Source organism: Epargyreus clarus, unplaced genomic scaffold (assembly GCF_041222505.1).
Source record: "Epargyreus clarus isolate Ecla_fem2 unplaced genomic scaffold, WU_Ecla_fem_2.2 ptg000021l, whole genome shotgun sequence".
Classification (NCBI taxonomy): Eukaryota; Metazoa; Arthropoda; class Insecta; order Lepidoptera; family Hesperiidae; genus Epargyreus; species Epargyreus clarus.
Genome location: NW_027332228.1, coordinates 12110012 through 12130583, shown reverse-complemented (window position 1 = coordinate 12130583; position 20572 = coordinate 12110012). Strand labels below are relative to the sequence as shown.

At 33.5% G+C, this 20572-nt stretch overlaps 1 protein-coding gene and 1 long non-coding RNA gene across 4 annotated transcripts; one reads left to right on the top strand and one right to left on the bottom strand.

Moving 5' to 3' along the window:
* Positions 1 to 330: 330 nt before the first annotated feature.
* Positions 331 to 1462, top strand: LOC140750606 (uncharacterized). The gene is made up of 2 exons (XR_012103232.1): positions 331 to 745; positions 924 to 1462. It is a non-coding gene; the product is annotated as an uncharacterized LOC140750606 (long non-coding RNA).
* Positions 1463 to 4876: 3414 nt separating this feature from the next.
* jumu (Forkhead box protein N4 jumeau) lies at positions 4877 to 20547 on the bottom strand. Of its 3 annotated transcripts, none has more exons than XM_073084252.1 (9): positions 20246 to 20547; positions 13768 to 13875; positions 12737 to 13680; positions 12389 to 12513; positions 12189 to 12296; positions 11136 to 11305; positions 8671 to 8814; positions 7815 to 7902; positions 4877 to 7377 (listed from the first exon to the last, which is right to left on the bottom strand). In XM_073084252.1, exons 1-9 carry the CDS (start codon positions 20303 to 20305, stop codon positions 7268 to 7270), a joined length of 1857 nt encoding a protein of 618 aa, XP_072940353.1. In that variant the 5' UTR covers positions 20306 to 20547; the 3' UTR covers positions 4877 to 7267. The 3 variants fall into 3 exon arrangements, with proteins under 3 accessions (XP_072940353.1, XP_072940354.1, XP_072940355.1); XM_073084253.1 differs by lacking the exon at positions 20246 to 20547 and adding an exon at positions 19949 to 20202; XM_073084254.1 differs by lacking the exon at positions 20246 to 20547 and adding an exon at positions 13953 to 13974.
* Between the last annotated feature and the right edge of the window lie 25 nt (positions 20548 to 20572).

Below are 20572 nucleotides of genomic sequence, written 5' to 3'. Positions count from 1 at the left end.
ATTATCTATAAATACCAAAAACTTAACTCTAGATGACTTCACATTGGAAGTCCTGTTTTGATCCAAGCATGGATTACAGTCATATTACAGTATAGTTCATAGATTAGTAAAGATATTTCGCCGCCTTGAAATTGAATGAAGCCACAAACGGCTGATGTGTAAGTTATTTTTTTGAATTCTTGACAAATATGTTTTCATTCTTCAAGAATAATTTAGAGAAAATTTACGAATAAATAACTAATACTGCGTAATTTACATAATAAGTAAATAATTATTTCAAATATTTTAGGGACATTTAGCACGGAGACGTGACAAAACTTTTTTACGCAACTATTTCAATTGGGTACTTGACAGTTATAACAATAAAATATGAAATATGTTGGATATGATAGCTTATAAGTAAACATAAATTATGCAGTATTTCGTTTATTTTTTAATACGTTCTAAGTATTTTAATTTTTCAAAAGAAATTTTCGATTTTTTATCTGTGGATTTTAAATCCCAAAACGGCGACAGTGCTGCCTCAAATGTCATGTGACGTCACTACATCGAAACCAAACAAGACAAATAATATCGTTTGCTGTTAGATTTGATTGAATTTATGTTGTGAACCGAAATGAAGCCATACTATATTAAAGCTGATAGCGTGAACCTGCTTAAAGAAGATCCATATATGCAGTGCAATAAATCAAAATGGAATCAAATACTTCCGTGAGATAACCTATGGAAATATCAAATAAACAACGTAAGTTTAACATTCTCTATATTTACATTTAATCATATCGGACAATTAAAACATTTCTTAACTGACTTCAGACAGAAGAAAGGTTGTCTTCAAGTGATTATTAAGATTTTTTTAAATATACTTATATTCTTATGTGAACTGTTTTAAGGTTATTAATTGGTTATATTTATATTTACAGATCTTCCCGACAATCATATAGTGACGACGTTATAGAGTATGTGCAGTTTAAGAGGAAGGCAAGTTTGTGTTTCATGAAAAGTAAAAGTTGTCCTGAACACAAGGTACATCAATGAAAATGAAAATGTGATGACTGTCCTGCCTAGAAGAAGTGAGGAGCCAAAAGTTTCGAAAGTGGGCACCAGTCTGAAATACATAAAGTAAAGTACACGGGAAATAGTACTTCTTTACTTGCATAACCTACCCGACAAGATGAAGGAAGAAAAGTGACCATACAGTTCCTATTATTGCATTGCAATTTAATTCTGAAAATGACAGTGATAAAAATATATATCCATTTGTTACGGAAAATAATTTTAGTAATGAAGAAAAGCAGACACGCAAGCAGCACAAAAATTTAGCTTAGGTGATCTGTAGTAATTATTGTAACTGTAACATATGATAAATATATACAAAAGTTCTACTGTGTGTACTCACTAATAGAACCATATAAACCAAATAAACAAAGAAATCGGTTAATAAAATACTAATATTAGCAAATCATGTATTTTTAATTATACAGTCCTGTAATAAGTTACAGTGCACATGCACCATCAATAATAACACAGTCATGAAATATTTTAATTGTGTCCTATTAATTACAGAATGGGCCCTTAAAATAGAATTCTCATAGACGTCTTATAATTCTATTCTTATCATAGACATCTATATAATATATTAAATATATGAATACTTCCACTTGTTGTTTTGTTTTGATTACGTCCCGTTCCAATGATTTGGAATTGACGAATCACTCGAGAGTTACTAAATTTATTCCTTTTTTTCAATAATACTTCTCTTACATAGATAGTATAAAATGTCATTGCTTGCAAACAGAGGATTTAAACATATAAGAATCTGCAAGTTCTTTAACGTTTATGAGGTTTGGGTTTAGGAACTTGTATAAGCAAATTTGTTAGGATATTTAGCGATCGTACTTATACACATCGTCACTGCACACGTCTAATAACTTGTCATTTATTTAAATTTTAGTTATAATAGCTAAATAACTCTCAATTTTCTTCTAAGCGTTGTTTGTTTACAGTGTAATGACGTTCCGCCACAAAATGACACTTGACCGCCTGATTTAACGCGACGTTCCGTTCACCGTAAAGAAAGTTCGATTTTTATTAATGAATAACCCTTTTTTCGAAAAAGTGATCAATGAAAGGCATATATAATACGTATACTAATTCATTAAAACACTTTCCCAAAAAGTGTCAAGTAGCCAATTATTTTCTTGTTAGGAGTGAGTAATCTTTATTAATCTATGGTTTAGTTACACATTTCTTTTCGTATAAATAAAATAATCATCTGCTTAAATAATACAGGAAATTATTGTTATATACCGTACATTTTTATTTTTTGATATTTTTAGCAATGAATGTAGTATTTGTGGTAGACCATGACTAACCTCATTATTGTGAAACATCTGAGGCGTTCAAATGTCGCCTGTAGATTAGTAATAAGTCGATAAAGGTTAACTTTGTTTATAGATATAATAAGTCGTTAATTTTTTACCTAATTAAGGGAAGAATTAGGTTATACTTTTTCATATATGCGGTTTGTATTAAGTTAAATAAGGACATAAATGTATCAAAAATAAAATCAAAATAAAACAATTTTTTTGATTCATTTCATTTTTATTACAAAAAAAATTATTAAAAATCATTCAACTTAGCTATCGATCTAATACTACCAACTATATTCTACTCTTACACTAAGCTTATGTTACATGGATGTTGAAATACTGGCAGTGGAAAAATACGTTACTTATTTTATGGTACATATTATTTCTATGCTCTTTACTCTTTACTATTGATACTCGTCAAGTAGTGAATACAAAATTACCAAAAATTGAATCGATATCAACATATTTGATATTTCTCTACTTCAGAGTCTTATAATAGTTTGCAAAGTTATGTTTTAAATCGTTTAAGGATATAAAAGCGTAACTATTATGAAACCTATACGCTACTGTTTCACTAGAAATATTCATTCACATAAATTGCACATTACTGTATCTAAACCGAAAAAGCACCCTTATTTAATCTTTGTTGTGGCATCAAATGTAAACCATAAGTATTATTAATTCGGTACAAAATTAAGATTTAAACATTTTAAGGTTATATTTGCATACGCACTGGCTACATTCTAAACACTGACAGTGAACTTCAACATGCCATAAATACTTCTGCTAAGTTCTGGTAATAATATACTACCTTTTTGCAGGTTTATCTAGTGCCTATCCCTTTGTCTCTAGTTATTACTACACTCAACCATTACTACACATATTGCCTCTACAGTATCTTAAAGTCAATATAGAATTTTTAACCGAAGAACCGTTTATATCTTGAATGATTGTGCAAGATTATCAGAACCATGGTATTTTAGGAGTCACATTAATTACTTTATTATAAGTAGCAAATATATTACCATTATGTTGCTTGCCTTGAAATTTTATTTTTGTCCAGAGCCAAAATGGACTATCAGCGAATCTCATATCACAGTTTTACATTATCTAATTGTTTAATGTAGAAGGAAGAAAAACGGCTACATAATAGTATAATATACTATGACAGTACAAACCTAAATTTTGTCCCTAACACACATTATATCATACCACTTGAAACAGGCGCAAATACAGGCTAATTTCGTGACATTATATCGTATAAACTAATAGCGTTTTGGCAACATCCACAATTTAGAAATGTCTCAAATTAATTTTAATATCAACTCATTAATCACCCATTTATCAATTTATTCTTCCTGTATCTGCACCCGTATTTAAAACATTAATATTCTAAGAACAAATAGTTAAGTTTATTTACTATTAGGCAATTGCCAGTTAGCCATTTTTATTAGAATCACTTACAATATATTTCTTTTATTTAGTAACATGGTTCAGTAAAGTGTGCCGATGACGATTTAAGATACATTGGCGCAAACAAGCAGTGCAGAAAACTAATTTAAATATAAGTTATTTACAATCTTTCAACATTTATCGAGGGCGTTTTTAATAACCATTTGAAATAAAACATTATGATTTTAGTATTTTCGTACAAACACAATATATGAACTGTTTTAGAGACAGATAAAGGTGGATTCAAGTATGAAAACTTTTTTTTAGTAAAAAAACGCATTTTGCATTTTTATGTAATGCTGATATTTTCTGTCAATACTTTGACCCACCTTTATCACTTTACAAATTATACTTTAACGCAACAGAGATCCGTTTCACAACCAATACTGACAAGATATTTTTACCAAGTAGAATTTCACGCATACAATGAGAAAAGTGATGTCTACATCTTAATATTACACAGTAATTGTACGATTAAAACTATGTTAGACAGATTAGAACATATCCTTGACCAACATCTGAATATTTCACTCCATTCTGCTTATATATAAGTAATTATTATAAATATACTACATGATACATTAAGATAAATAAAATTTGGTTGTTCTACGATACATTATATTATAGGTGTAATAATTGGTGTTTTATGATTATATTTCAGATTAGTACTTTTTGGCTATATAAGGCATTTACTAAAGGTTATAAATCCCTGTTTAATGGATAAATCCCTAGTTATACTAAGATTCAAATAGGGCTGACTATTCTGTAAATATTTTAAATTTGGAGTTGCATGATTAAATATTATATAAATATATGAATATAAATAGAAAATACTTTATATTATGTTTTGAAATGCGTATTACCGTGCGGACTATATTACTTTGCTTATGACCTTCTATAGTGCAGAATTCGGGAACAAAACTAGAGTTAAACTGTACGGAAATATAGTACAAACTACTATAATATAATAAAGAGACTTGAAATGCTATATCTAAAATTGAATAATCGGTTATATGTACGGCATAATTTATTGCGAAAAAAGTCAATTCCAAGCCTTTTAAGGGTTTTATCATCAATCAATATTAATTTTAATTTTAATTAAAGGACTTAAAATACTAAGTAGTAAACAAAGTGTCTTTCACACAGCTATAACGCATAACTTTATTCGAATCGAGATTATTTTAGGCAAACCACGGTCAATTCATGAAAAACGCAATATTCGGTATTTCATTCAAATGTCGATGTCAATATGGATGCAATATGGATTAATCACTATCATTACTAACTAATCACTAATCATTATCTTCATTTTATAATATCACCTGCAGTTAATTTGCTGAATGTAGGAAAATCATAGCTTTACCGATCACGATATTCCAACGAATCAACTGACATACCCATTCTCCAACTTCATCTATACTTTACTTTGCACCAAAACCTTTGTATAATCAAATGATTGAGTTAGTGGTAAAGCAATATTTCATACTACATGAAGTACGTATGCACTCTATAGCTAAGCAAAAGAGACTATATATTTCAACATTTAAGTATTTCGTATTCTTAAAAGGGCTTGGAATCAAGTTGCTTTACATAATAATAATAAACCTGCCAGTGTCAACATATAAAATGAACACAAATACAAACATATATACATATAAGCGGTGGGAAATTAAAAATATACCCGCTACTCTTCTTGCTACTATAGTGATACTTTTAGTGGCATGAACTTTTTGTTGCACATTATTTTATTTTATCATAAGTACTTTCATAATATTTGCTTATATCATCATTGCTCAATGTATCATTCATAAAAACTTGACATAATTGATATAGAATCATTAATTATTGGACAATGTCATGAACACATGTATACCAGATGCAATTGACTGATCATCTTAGTAGAGACAAAGATACAATGTTCTTCATCAAGCAAATAAGACATGGTAAAATTCTACTTATTATTGGCTGCATTTCATCCGATAGTAAAACGGTAAGTGTGAGAACTCACGAGGCGATTTTCATTCGCATCTACGCGGAATCGGAATAGTTCCTAGTTTTAGCGGAAATCGAAGAGACTCGCACACACCGCAGAAATAAATCGCGCCACCTACATTTTACCTTAACTTTCATATTGTACCCCGTGTGGCGGTTCAGTGTATGGGCGGAGACGGCTAAAACCCACCCTGCCAGCTAATCTTCTAAGTGTAAGTATCTTTCATCTCCTTTAAAAACCCATGGTATTTATGATGCCCTGGTTGTTGTTAAGATGGTAACAGAAACTTTCTTAACACGTATAAGACCTTGAAAAACCGTGAAAGTATTAGTTTTTACCATCAAGTGAAATGCAGCGTGTATTCATTTACTTTAATAAACAAAATTTTGTTTGTAGTTATTTGGTGTATAATCAACATTTGCATTGATTGACAAGATCTACTACTTAAAATATCACCTTGTAATACGATTGAACAACATTTTTGGAATATAAAAAGCGGACGAGTTGTATAATTTATGTTTCTTATACCATGTAAAAATGTTAGATATATAAAAAAGCAGTCACTTTCCGACCATAACAATAAAACCCTTGTAAAATGCTATCTTTAGAATGCATATAGAGTTGACATTTTTTAAGACTTCTTCCCTTTTTTGAATACAAATATATTTGCATATAATTGTATGGATATTTTAATCGTCATCTGCTATTCATGTGATAGTGATACTGACATGATATTATTAAATATAATCAATAATGTCAAACCTTATATGCACTCTAACATTTATATCTGTGAATTTTCATTCTCAGTTTTTCACAGTAGGCATGAGTAGGTCAATGAAAGAGCCTATACATTAATTCAGTGACATTCAGCTCCATTAAGCTGTATAGATTTAGGACTGAGGTTACACATGCCTAGCAGAACATAAGAATTTCTTGTTATGGTCAGGTTACACACAGCACTGTCCCTACGACCTCTTTAATCTTCCTAAACATTTGTAGAATACGAAATGTATCAATAGAGTAGCAAAATTCTAGTCTTTGTACTGATAGTATAGGCTGTAAAGCCGTCCACTTAAAACTATTTACGACATTTCATTGCTTCGGTCCGTAAATTGATTTCCATACAAAATTGAATTTCTCTTCAATAATACAAAATAAACGCGCGGGTTACACTTCACTTATTAATATAACAAAAAAATTTACAGTGTACGATATGTAACAAGTGTTCATGTTTCTTTTCATTCGTGTAAATACACTTATCTGGTACAGACTATCACGTTCGCAACTTCACAGTCAAAATAAAAACACTCACCACTACAGACAACTCACAGCTATCATATTACAATTACAAATACAATTACTCATTCCTTCAAACACTGGAAATACTACGTTACTGCTACATTTATGTTGTTAAATCACAATTATGAATAATAAGTCTTGTTACGTGCATTCAAATGAGTGCGACTCGGTTGACGAGCGGCGTTTTTCGTCGGCTGGTGTGCGACTGTGTGGCCACGGGCTGGTAGATGAAGCTCGTCTTTGCTCGTTTCGCTTGGTGAACTGAAACAAGGGTAAAAGTTTCGTGTAAAAGCCTGAGTTAGTGAATCTTCATATTTTCAGAACAAATTGCAATTAATACTCGTAGCAGTACCATTAAAATCAAGTTACGGAATTAGCCAGTAATTTTGTTTTTTTTTTTTTAATTTTTAAGCTAACGATAAGGCTGATGGGCTACCTGGTGGAAAGCAGTCACCGTCGCCTATGGACAATTGGACATTTGCAACACCAGAGGAGTCGCCAATGCATTGCCGGCTCTTTTTACACTTCTCTTGAAGAGCCCATGTCATAGTTCTGAGGGAAAGTACCTCAGGACTTTGACATCTTTATTTGTAATTTCTAATAATAAATTACATGAATGAGCAATTACATTTATTAAATAGTGCCTTCAACATTCAACAGTTCAACAAACTTGGCTTCTACTAATTCAAAATACTTACTGGTATAGTTTTCAGTGACTGTTGACAGATCTATTTTCACAGGCTTCGTTACTTCAACATCAATTTCTTCGTAGGAGTGGTCCAAAACCTAAGAAAAATAGACAAAAATAAATAAATTATAACTCAAATGACATTGACAATATTTGTTGATTTTTCTGTTTATAACTGTCCAATATTGATAGAGCAGTCTGAAATTAACCTTTTAAGTTAAGAAATAGTAGATAAGACATTAATATCAATCATTACAGTAAGTTGACTTTAGTATACTTAATCGTTAAGTCATAAAAAGGGTGGTCGTGGTTTAAATATACAAGTGTACCATTGTACAAGTTGGTACAGTCCGCGCCAAACTCGTAGTCCGCTCTGAAGTTGTTGCGCACAACTACAAGCATATATTCTGTGGCAACATAAGGGTATACTAACGCAGCTACGTACCCGTGGGTGAGAGCGGGCAGCGGATGGGTGCCTGGAGGGATTTCGCGCTGTCTTCGTCCCGCTAATATCTATGATTTGCTATTCGACGCGACTCGTTTCTATATTCAGAGCGGACTAGCAGTTTGGCGCGGACTATAGCAGGCTAATACAAAGTAGTACTCTTAATGAAATAACATGGATTTGAATAACATATTATAAATAACTAGCTGACCCGGCAAACGTGTTGCCATATAATTAAAAAAATGTTAAGGGTGAACATGAACAACCCTTATCACTTAGGGGTATGAAAAATAGATAGTCGCCGATTCTGACCTACTGAATATGGATATAAAATTTGGTGAAATCGGTAAAGCCGTTACGGAGTACGGTAACTAACATTGTGACACGAGAATTTTATATATAAGATATTATTATACGTCACCTCAATATCGCTGACTTCTTCAGCGGAGTCCACATCGGTGACGTACGAAGCGAGTGAGGGCCCAGCGGCCAGCAGTCGGTAGGTGCCGCCCACCATGCCCGTACCCTCCACCTCCTCCACTTCCAACTCCTGGTCTGATACCTCCTGGAAATATACATACGATTGAAATAAAAATATTAGCTTTTGGTGGTTCGACTCCGGCGGCACCAGCGCTGCACCTATTTCTACGTCATAACAGCAGCATTAAGCACTGCTGTGTTCTGCTTTTAAGGGTGTGGTAGCGGAAACATACTCTTCCGGGGCATTCCAGCTCAGTCCTCAAGGGTGCCTGCACATCTGTAGCCAACCTCAGGTAGAAATATGTAATCCTATCTGGGGTTGATTAAAGATGTCCATGGGCGGCAGTAGCCACTTACCATCAGGTGGACTGCTTGCTCGTCTGCTACTGCTATATTATAAATATTATAATTTTTTTTATACTAAAGCTTTTTAACATCGAAATAGCATACAAGTCTGAAGTGTATTCGTTGGGAAGTAATCACTACTGCCCACAGACATTTGTAATCAACTTCATACAAAATAGGTGTTCTACCCTACGCCAATCATAGAACCGTTACTACCTTTGAGAGCAAAGTTTGAATGCTCCGCGTAGACACTTACACAAGAGAGATCTTCAAACACTGCTGTTATGTTATAAGGCAGAAATAAGTGGAGTTAGTGTCTCTGTATGCAAACCAGAAAGGTTTAAAACCTAAAAATAAAATCTATTACATGTTTATTACAGCAAGATTACTCGAGTTTACAATCATACAGTTAATATCTTAAGTATTTTAAAGTCTTAAATATTTGAATTTAATCTTCAACATTTAGTGATAAGTAGCTGCTTAACTGTATGTATAAGATGCATGAGATGAATTACTTCTTATTACACAATGGATATGCCTAAAATATTCATCTGATCACCTAGTAGTCTCTTTTTAAACTACAGTTGTTATCATTATATTTTGTAAAGTATCATAATATAACCTTAATTACTTTTAATACTTCGACTCAAAGAATAGCAGCGAGAATATTTTTTGTAACTACGCCTATGAATTAACAAACTGGAAAATGGTTCGCCTGTTTTGATGGAGACCTCTACTTGAGCTACTAACATAATCATACATAAAAGACATAGGTCAGTGAATTCGTGGAGCGAACGATATTTGTGAAGCAGTGATAACGAAGAGAAGTGACAGTACCTATAATATTCACATTAATATATGATACGAAGCAACATATCTATAATGCTTTAATCAAGTGAAATTACGTAAACAGGAACATAACACTACCCAAGTGTTATTTGATCACCGGTCATTTCCTTGCGTTAATGTCGGACTGCACTTTATAGTCATCGTAGCCGATGTGCGTTTGATGGGATATTATTGGATAACCTACATATTATGACGACTACGGTACGTATAAGTGGAAAAGATTGTGATAGTATTTATATAATCATGCTCTGGGCAGTTAATAAGAACTAAGCACAAAGCAAATAATAATAATTGATAGTGATTATTATATTTCATGGTGGTTTGATTTTCGGATTCTCAAACTGCACTGCAAGAGTACACAACAGGCAAGCACTTTATGATTTTTGAAAACAAGGTGATGACTAAAACGTTATTATGAAAACTATAAATTTTTCATTGCTCTTTAATATTCCCAAAACGGTGTATTGTATAGAAACCACTATCGGCAACAGTGGTATTTATATGTTTATAGATGAATTAAGATTTCTGTTCTGGATCTGGGTGTTTGCGTATTCGTCGTTGTGCGTGTCTATAGCACCGACAATACAAAATCCTGATATGGGTTTATGAGACGATTTTCACACTCATAGGGGCAATGAGTGTTGTCCGTGTAGTTCCGCGACCAGAGTAGAGCTACGGTATCCCCTGCTTGTCGTAAGAGGCGACTAAATGGGCCTTCCGGGGTTGCGGGTAGCAAGAGTAGGAGCTCAAACTGCCCGGCAAGCGACGCCGGGAAGGACGGCGGTAAGTGTGGTCGCATACCGTCGTGTACAACAGACGGTGTGACAGAGGTGCTCATCTGGGCGGAGCCCGACGGGGCAACGCGCTAAGACTACTCCGGTTGCGTTCCTCTGGAGATCCCGGAGTCCTTTACGCAGCGCTGAGGACAGCCACCGGGGGGGTTTTAGTGCGGTAAGAATCCCACTCTGTGTCGCGCCCTCTGTGTGGGTTTCCCACTCGAAAAAAAAAGTGTAAAAATCGTTACACACTAGGATTCCGTGTCGGGGATGCCATGGACATACACAAACGCCCAGAAGATAAATCAAAATCTATCAATCATATCTTTCTGGCCGGGTATCGAAATCTGAACACTTTGCCTGTCAGTTCAGTATGATCGCTCCACCACGCGGCTCGTCTATAAGTATAAAAAGCGTTAGAAAACATGATACTAACCTGTTCCACCACTGTGTCGTCTTCCTCCACCTCTTCCTTGACCTCGGGATCGATCTCGACGTCCGCGTCAAGCTCTGCGTCAGCGTCCGCGTCCACGTCATCCTCCGCGTCAGTGTCGCTGCCGAACCCGCTGTACTTCATCTCGCCCCGTTCCAGCGCTTCCAAGCTATCTGTTCATAATACACATAATATCATTAGATTCATTTCATGTCACAATATACACATATGTTAGGAGTGGTAAGATTAAGAAACTTTAATTGTCAAATGCGGATATTAACTAAAAGTGGGCGTATATAAGAACACTGCAGGTCGTCTACTGAGTAGTTATTTTCCGATCTTTGTAAATAACGTTACTCTGCCACTTTTGTTGCTCATTTACGTTTAATTGTGTTTCTGTTAATTTATTGTGGAAAGTTAAGGTTCTCGACTTATAAAAAGTTGGCTTTCAAATAATGTCCTAACGAGGTTCCTAACACATACATAATATTAAACGTTTTAGGCTATAGGATTTATTGAAATAACAAAAGTTACTTATTAGATGACTTCTTGTTATATGGAAACCTATAAACTAGCACTATCTTTTCGCCGGAACAGTTTTTGTTAACATTAGTCGTTTAACACCGCAAGTTATTTTTTACGGAGTGGCATGAAATTTATCAAAGAATTTGGTTTTTACGGCTCGAAAAAAAAACTGAAATATAAAATGAAGTTGGTAAAAAGAGGAACTGTTTAGAATTGAATCTGGAAACCTTAACATTAGTAAAAGTACCAATGCAACTACAAAGTATCATTTATGAAGTTTTTAATACACTGAATGAAGGTCTGCACATAAAAATAATGTTTTTGCTCGTTTGTTTTTTCGCAGAAACAGTAATGATTAATTCTTCCCCCATACAGATACAGACAAAATATAAGAACACATTTTATGTTCAAACACTAGAACTGAACTACTGTACTGTACATGTAAAATAAAGACGAACGTAATCACGAAAGAATATCATTGATTTACAATTTTTCTATTAAATATTTGTACAACATTATTGTTAGAATTACCTGGATAAACCATTGCCTTCTTTATTGCCTGTGGATCCTTCCGTGACCATTTTTGAACTTCTTCGTCCATTTTTACAACTTTAGAGGGATTCATGGCCCATAAGCAACCTAAAAAAGAAACAAGTATTGATGTTGTCGTGAGAAAATAAAATTACGTCGTCAGGTATACACAGGTATTTTTCTTTTATTTATGTACATACCTTTCCTTTGACTTCCATTTGTTGAGGGTTTCTCAATTTTTTCAAAACATTTATTCAGACTAAGATTATGTCGGACTGAATTTTTCCATCCATTTGGTGCAGTTTTGAAGTAAGGAAAATGTTGGCTGAAATACAAGGGATAAAAAAATTGTGAATTGTGTGAATTTATTTAAACTGTATTTTAGTTTTATATGATTTTCTCTTTATAAACGCGTAATCTTAAAAACTTCCCCTCGTCTAACGAACTTTTATGAAGAAAGGGATTAAACATATCAATAGCCATAACTAAACTCCGCTAATGAGGGTTTGAACAAGAGCTTTTGAATTTGTTGGGATAAAATTACTTACCACATAAAGTTATAGATCTCTGAAACGGGCAAACTTCCTGTTCGTGAATTCTTCAGAGCCATCGCTATTAAACATGAGTAAGAATAGGCGGGCTTGGGAAACTCTCCCACGGTATTTTTACTATTAGCGGTATTTACATATTTCGCTTGGCTAGTGTCAACTGTGAATGCTCCAGTTACAGAGGTTTTTATTATTTGCCTATTACTATTTAATGATGAGTTATCGATTAATATAGTTGCTTGACTTTTGTTACCATTTGCTAAAATTGTCCTAGACTGTTGGGCGTCCAATATGTGTATATTGCCGGAGATTATTGTTTTAGTGCCTACTTGGTGTGCTATTTTTTGAGATGTATTTAAAATAGAACAACTTTTCCCATTCACTTTGACAACTTCTGGTTGCGCTTTGATCCGCACGGTGGGCGTGGTCGTTTGAGCTGTAGTCAATTTGGTTTTGCAATTGTTATCTAAGTCTTTTAATAAATCCTTGACTACAGTTTTATCATGTTTCCGTACGTAAATAACCATTTGTGTAGCTTCTTCCATTGGTTTTCTTTGAGTTATTGTTGTAGTGGTCGTCGTCGTTGAAGTTGTAGTTTCATCAGATTCTTGTACTTTTGATACTTTAATAGTATTTGGAGAGAATGTTAAGTGACTTTTTTCTTCCTTTGGACTCGGCACTGACAAGCTATTGTTTAGACTGTTACTCGCTGCGGAAGTGAGTAACAGGTTTGATGCTTCCTCTTTCACTATGTTTTTTATTGGCGTCTCAGCAAAATTTGACGGCATAACAGAGTTCGGATTTACCATTACTGCATTCGCCTCAGAGCCATATAGATCAAGGTTCTGGACAAAACTAGACGAGTTGTTTAGCCATGTAGCAGAGTTGTCTGTGTCCATATCTAATAATGGCGGCATTTCGGAGAAGTTTAGTCCTAATGAATCCTGTCGAAAAATGATATTATGTTACTCCATTTATCATGACGTAAGAGTAATAATGAAACAAAAAATGTACAATAAAATGTGACTAACTGAGAAATCTGTGATACTGCTAAGGTCTGTTGCTATTTCATTTTTGATATCCATGTCTAGCATGTCTTGGAGCGAGTCTGTAATATACAAGTCCATGTCTGAGCACCCCTGTAATGAAACATGGAAAATTATTTTAATAAGTCATTGAAGTTATTATTTATAACAAATCATGCGAAATAACACACATGTGGTAGTATTTTGGCGCCAATTTCTTTTCAATTGAACATAATTTGTATCTACGATTCTACGAGTACTTGACGAGACAGCGGGACGGGAGAGGCGGCATTGAAACCACTATTTAGTTTAGAAACCTGTTTTTGTCTTAAGGTATGCGTTCCCAAGTAAGGAAAGAGTTAAGTTGTATTTATTGCTATCTCGTTTACGCTCATTGAAGCAAGTGGGAGCAATTTTTGTTGTACTTTTCTGTATTTATTTTGACGACATTAATGTTAATGTAGATCTTAAGTATCTAAGCAATTAATAGAGAATTCGAATAATTTTCACCTCTACATTTTTTTTAAGAATTTGTCATGACAAATTTTAAACATTCTTTGCAATGTCGAAATTGGGATGACTTTTTTTGTTCGAACAGACCTACACCAACCCATGATTTGTTGTCGAGGGTCTGTATTGGGTCGTTCGCTACCTAGGGAACAACATAAAAAACGCCTTAAGACAGAATGGTACAGATTCAAAGGCTTCCAACGTTTGGGATGTTATTTTTGTGAAGACCTGTACCTATAAATAAATACTGTCTGGTGCGGCTTCGAACTAAACCATGAATTTACTTTGACCTTCTTCCGATCGGATGTAATTTAAGATACAAATTATATTTATTTTTAAACGATGGCACGTTATTGAACTATGCGGCGCGGCTATTGGATTTGATACAAGATTAAAAATTAATTCATTGGAATGTAACGTGTAGATTCTTATCTATCTGTGTTTTGTTTATTTCGTTGCTAAGCATAATCATTCACAACATAGATACCGACACAAACATACAAACCAAATGTGAAGTGAGTGCATTGGCAGATAAGAAAAACGTGAATATGATAGCTTTGACCAATCGGGCTCAGGGTTTTACGTTTTTAAATTGTTTACCTTTGCTAATCATTATCGCGGAACTTTTAAAATGATAACAATACTAACAACATTTTATTCAGACAAGTTTGATTGTAAAATGTTAAATAAATTAAAAGCGAGCTTTGTTCAAGTGTTGGCGAAATAATGTACTTTAAAACAAAATTAAATATTTGTCCTGTGTATTTTCCTGCGCATATTATAAATGAAAGCTACAAAAGTATTCTACTCTTGAGTCGTAAAGTGTATGTATACCTTCCCTTTGAGTGAAAGAGACAGTCAAGCATAGGGGTGCCAAAAAGAGATAGCTACAGAAGATCGAAAGAGGGTGAATCGACCCCTAATGACATTGCAGCCGCCACAGCGCGCCCTTTTGAGTTTACGACCAGGCAGTTAATTCGTACGAATATTGTACTAACTACTAATCGTTAAGTTTGCAAACTAACGAAATTTTAAAAGCTTATTTATTAAAAGGATATTGATATGATTTTTACGAAATAAAAATATTTTTTCTCATATAAACTAGCTTTTTTTAAACTATACTATTGTGTAATAATAAGTATAATGTGTTTGATGAATAGATATAATACCTACTTAAAAAAATAATTATTATATCATGTCTTAAAATATTATACTTCCAAAGAAAATATAATCCTGAATACCTTCAATTTCAAGACAGATGCATTAATAATTCGCATTGTTAAGGTATTTTTACGAACCAAAAACGTCTCTATATCCGTCTCGTTGGTGGCAGAGCCGAGCCATGCTGTAGAGGGCCATGAACTCGCTTTATTACTCAAGAGTTCATCTGTGTACGTGCGATATGAAGTAGGAACTAAGTCATTTGATAATACATTTTAATTCGTACATTCGGTTGTTACTTAAGGTACGGGCTTTTTATATAACAGAAGAGTAAATGGTCTGAAGTCTGAAGTAGTCAGTCTATTATAAGTTTTACTAAGGTATTATCCTCAAGGACTAAGTTAAGCGTATCGTATAGAAATTATATTATCCATATCCAGAAAATATCAGGCCGACATAGGCGTGGCGGATGCCGCCGCAGTCGAATAACGTAGTTATATCGCCTTTAAATATACAAATACCTATAGGTTTAATATACAGATATGTTCCACGCGAGTTAGGTACCTTCTGCGCGCGCATTGCATTTATCACGTAGTCATCAAGATAACAAATTTTAAATATTTGGTTCATTTTTCGGCTTAAATAATCCTTACGTTCAAAGGATATCTGTCCTTGAATGTTATCTATATCTTAAAGGCTTTTTGTATCATTAAGAGTCTAGAGGTTTTGGAAGCACAAAATATTTTTATAGTTTGATAATATTTTTATAGTTTTTAACCTGCTATATTTTAAATAAAAATATACGTTTATTAATATAAATGTTTATTAATATAAATGTCGATTAACTCTTTATATTAATAAACCACATACATTTTTCACGAATGAAGTGATTGAAACAATCTAAATGTTATTCGAAAAAGCACAAAGCCGATAAATAAATGATATTCACACTGACAAATTGTCTTAATTTATTATAATTCAAATTATTTTAAATTGAACTATTTTTTACAACTTTATCTACTATTACTAAGTGAAGGTGTTGCAATTTAAAGAGGACTTTACAGGGAATAACACTTCACGCTCTGAAAATCTTTAGGATTTCTCTATAAATATGCGAGAAGCTTATCGCGGGGAGGGGTAAGATCTTAACAATTTCAATATTTGAATTGGCGCTTTTATGGCGCTATTATTTATATTATATACATAGTTATAACTTGAACCGTAGAGTCTATTTTTTTTGTTTTCCTCACAATTAGGTAAATAATGAAAAAGATCTGGTAAATAAGCTCAAACTCTATCCGACTATAATTTCTTGCGAGATTAGATTTCTTGGCAGTTTGCCGCCGCGTTATTACTCGTGAATGGCAAATAACTTGAAACTTATGCTTGAAATGTTTTGTAGTTAGTTTAGCATATACTTTCAGTAATACAAATAATGAAGCGAGGGGGGCTGGCTGGCTGTGGAGGCGCCGCAAGGGGCCCGCCGCTGTCCTCGAACCTGACCGCGCGCGATCGCCTTGAACTCGTCGTGGTCGGCTCTGGTACAAATTACCTTTATGTCTCTTGCGCCGGTGGTCGACGCCCGAGAATTACCGCGAAAAATCGGAACACGGAAATTGTTTAGTTGAATATAAATGTAATTTTTTGTCATAGAATTCGTCTGGTTTCATTTAACGGACGTTATTAGAATTTTCGACAGCTAATATAAAGAGGGAAATATGTACCTAGTGGCATGAGTTAAAATCAACATATTTTTAAATATTATTTGATTTTTTTTAAATAAAAATACTACATAATCCTAAGTAATTAAACATAATTCCTATAAAGGATTCATATAAATTGGAGATAAATTTCAAGTGAAAGACGGAAATTAAAAAGTGGGAAGAAGTTCGTTGGCGCGAAAACTATTGGATTGGATTTTCACTGTTGCGCGCGCAGACAGGGCCTGAGGTTGGAGGGAACCTGTATTGATTAAAGTTACGGGCGCCCTCTTTCCCCTCGCCCGACCACTCCCAAGCGACTGTAGAGGGGATACTGAAATATTTTGTTTGAACTTTTATGTAGTTTCACGTCTAGACCGGAAAATCTGTCTGTAAATTTGTAGAATTCTCTGCTACACACAAATAAATATATAATGAATAGTTATGCCAAGAAATTATAGATTCGTCTTAAAAACAATACTTTATATTTTATGCGAAAATCGTTAGTCATAATAACGTAGTAATGTAGTGACGGCCTTATAGGTCAACGGCCGCGCAGAATCATCATTGACACAACCTTGCATGAATGGCTAATAGGAATAATAATTCATACAAATAGACGTTATTGGATGCGTGAGAAAATCTATAAATGAATTCAATCTCCACTCTATATTATTTCTTAGTTTCTCAATATAGGACGTTATTTGCACACGTATTAATAAACATTCTATGGATTATACCTATATAGGGTGTATAAGTAGACTTTAGTTATACTAAAACTTTAATTTTATACGGTTCTATACTTTCCAGCGGAAGCAATTCATAATTATTTTTTACTGCCAGGCGACGCTGAAAGTCTCGCCGTCGCACTTCATTTTGAATCACCCTTGAGACAGGAGGAGAGGATCAAAACCTACACCCATAATGATCTATCTGTTTAATAATTCCACGGTTACTGTGGAAACTGTTTTAAATCATAAGTACATAGTGGTTTTTATCCTGCTTATTTACATTGCAATGGAAAGACAAATTGCTTAAATAGGGATTTTTTAAAATGTAAATACATGAAAACCGAAATTCTAGTAAAAACAATGCTATAAAGCACATTTTATAAGTTTTGAAGCACAAAAGCATAATGAAAAGCGCCTATATTTCATTTAAACAGAAGAGGAAGGTCCTACTTTTTGTTTTCACTACTCGGAACTCCTACAGTTAACGCTAGGGGAGAGTGTAACGGCTGACGGAACTTAACACAGGTGTGTGCGTTCAGTATTTGTATACAAAAACTATATCTACGTACGGGGATACGCACACACTGACAGGTTGCAGTCACCCGTCGTCCCTTTTCGTTGAATGCACTGCCACAGAGTAAGAAAATTTAAATATAAAATATTGTTTACTTTATTTATGTTTCTTTTTAGGTATTTGAAATCATATTTTGGCTTCTAAAGTGAATTCGGAATTTTCATTATCACTAGTTTTTTTTAGATTACTATAGATGTAGAAGATATTTTATCATTTAGTGAGTAAGAATTGAATTTATCTAGATGACTGCATGAATGAAGTAAATAATACTGAAAAAGGAGAACTACTAACAGTTTTTTTCAATTCGAGTCAATATCACTGCAAAGTTAGGTTCGTTAACATTAAATCATAATATGTATGATAATTAATAAATGCTCATTATTAAGCATTAGATAGACAATAATTGAAGTCATTATCATTAGTCGGGCATTAGAAGTTTACCTCTACACACTTTTAAATTTCTCAAATTATAATTCATGCAAATATAAATATTTAAAATGTTTAAAGAATCGAGCGTCGCCGTACGTCAATAGTACCTATCTTTAGATATTTATGTAGGACTCTACATTTTATTATTAAAACATCAAAGTTGAACACATCCAAATCGGAAAGATCTTACAATATTGCAGTTATTTAACTTACTAGGGATCGATTTCATTTTTGTAAAAAATAGGCCTATAATACTGCACTACATTTTTTTCTAAGAAATTTCATTGTTGTTCTCTACACTGTGGCACTACGCTACGCGCACAGCTGCCCCGCCGATGCACGTGGCTACGTGGAAGCACACCACTACATAGACAAGGTGCACTCATTGTTAAACGTTTTGAAATTCTCGCTTGGAACCGGCCGTGGGAACATTTACGCCGTAGACGCCAAACTAGGCATTTTGAGACATTTTTATCACAATATAAAACAGAAGAATGAATAATTAACGGCTTTTTAATTACTTTTTAGATCAATACTTTTTGCTTCAATTTTAAAATACTCCATTTTTATTGATCGCATTTTGATAGAATATGCTTTATAAAGGTTCTCCCATTTCATTAAAATTAGCTTAAGATCCTAATTGAAAGCTAATAATTCCGGTCTGTACCTAGTGTATTACGGTCCGTAGTGTAAACATTTATGCATATACATACATACCTATATTTATTTGTTTACATATGATTAAATTTTACAAATGAGTTACATTGACGGCTAAATGGCTGATTAACATCGTTATTTCTATAAACACCAATGATTAAACATTTTCGTGCAATAAAATACATATACCGTGTTTGTATTTGGCTTTAATTTAGATATTACTACAGCAAAACTTGTTAAATAATAATACTCATGCCTTCCTTATCGGCGTTCATGCAAACTGACAGGAGGGAAAGAGAGGAAACATGAAACAATTTCGTCCGTTATAAACCCATTATGCCGCGTGTAAGCAAAACAATTTTTAGTTTTCGGATCCATTAATATAATTGTTAAGCAAATAATTAGTAAAAGACATACGTAATCACCATTCAGTTTATCATCTTCAATAATTAAATGGTCATATTATGTATTTTCACTAATGATTAGTTATACATACGTATAACATACAGATTTCCCGCCACTTTGATAAAATCACATTCTTTATCTAATTACACAGTCATAGAAATATCACTACAAAATTATAAAATGTTGTAAATGCTACGTAAAAGAAAAATAATGAATGACATTAAAAAGAGCGGGACGTAACCCGGTTGGACTTTCCCATTGTCTACATACTGTTTTCGCAGTAAAACACACTATTTGTAAACTGAAACAATACTCACCGAATATTTATTCATATAAATATCCCTATGCTCAATAGAATAATCCTGAATTTCACACATTTACGTTTTTAGCGTCATGAAATTGACAAATATAACACCACTCACTCCATAGACTACAATCTGTTTTACTATTATGTGAAAAGGTACACAAAGAATGGCCGCCGTTACTATTGGCGGACTTTGCCCACGTGACTAGGCATGAAACGTAGCCATTGGCTCACAGCTTACGGCGAATTGACGTCAATAGTCAATCACTTTACTTTTATAACTTCAATGTTATATTGAAAACTTTATTGAAATTATGGATGAAATATAAAATCACAAAAA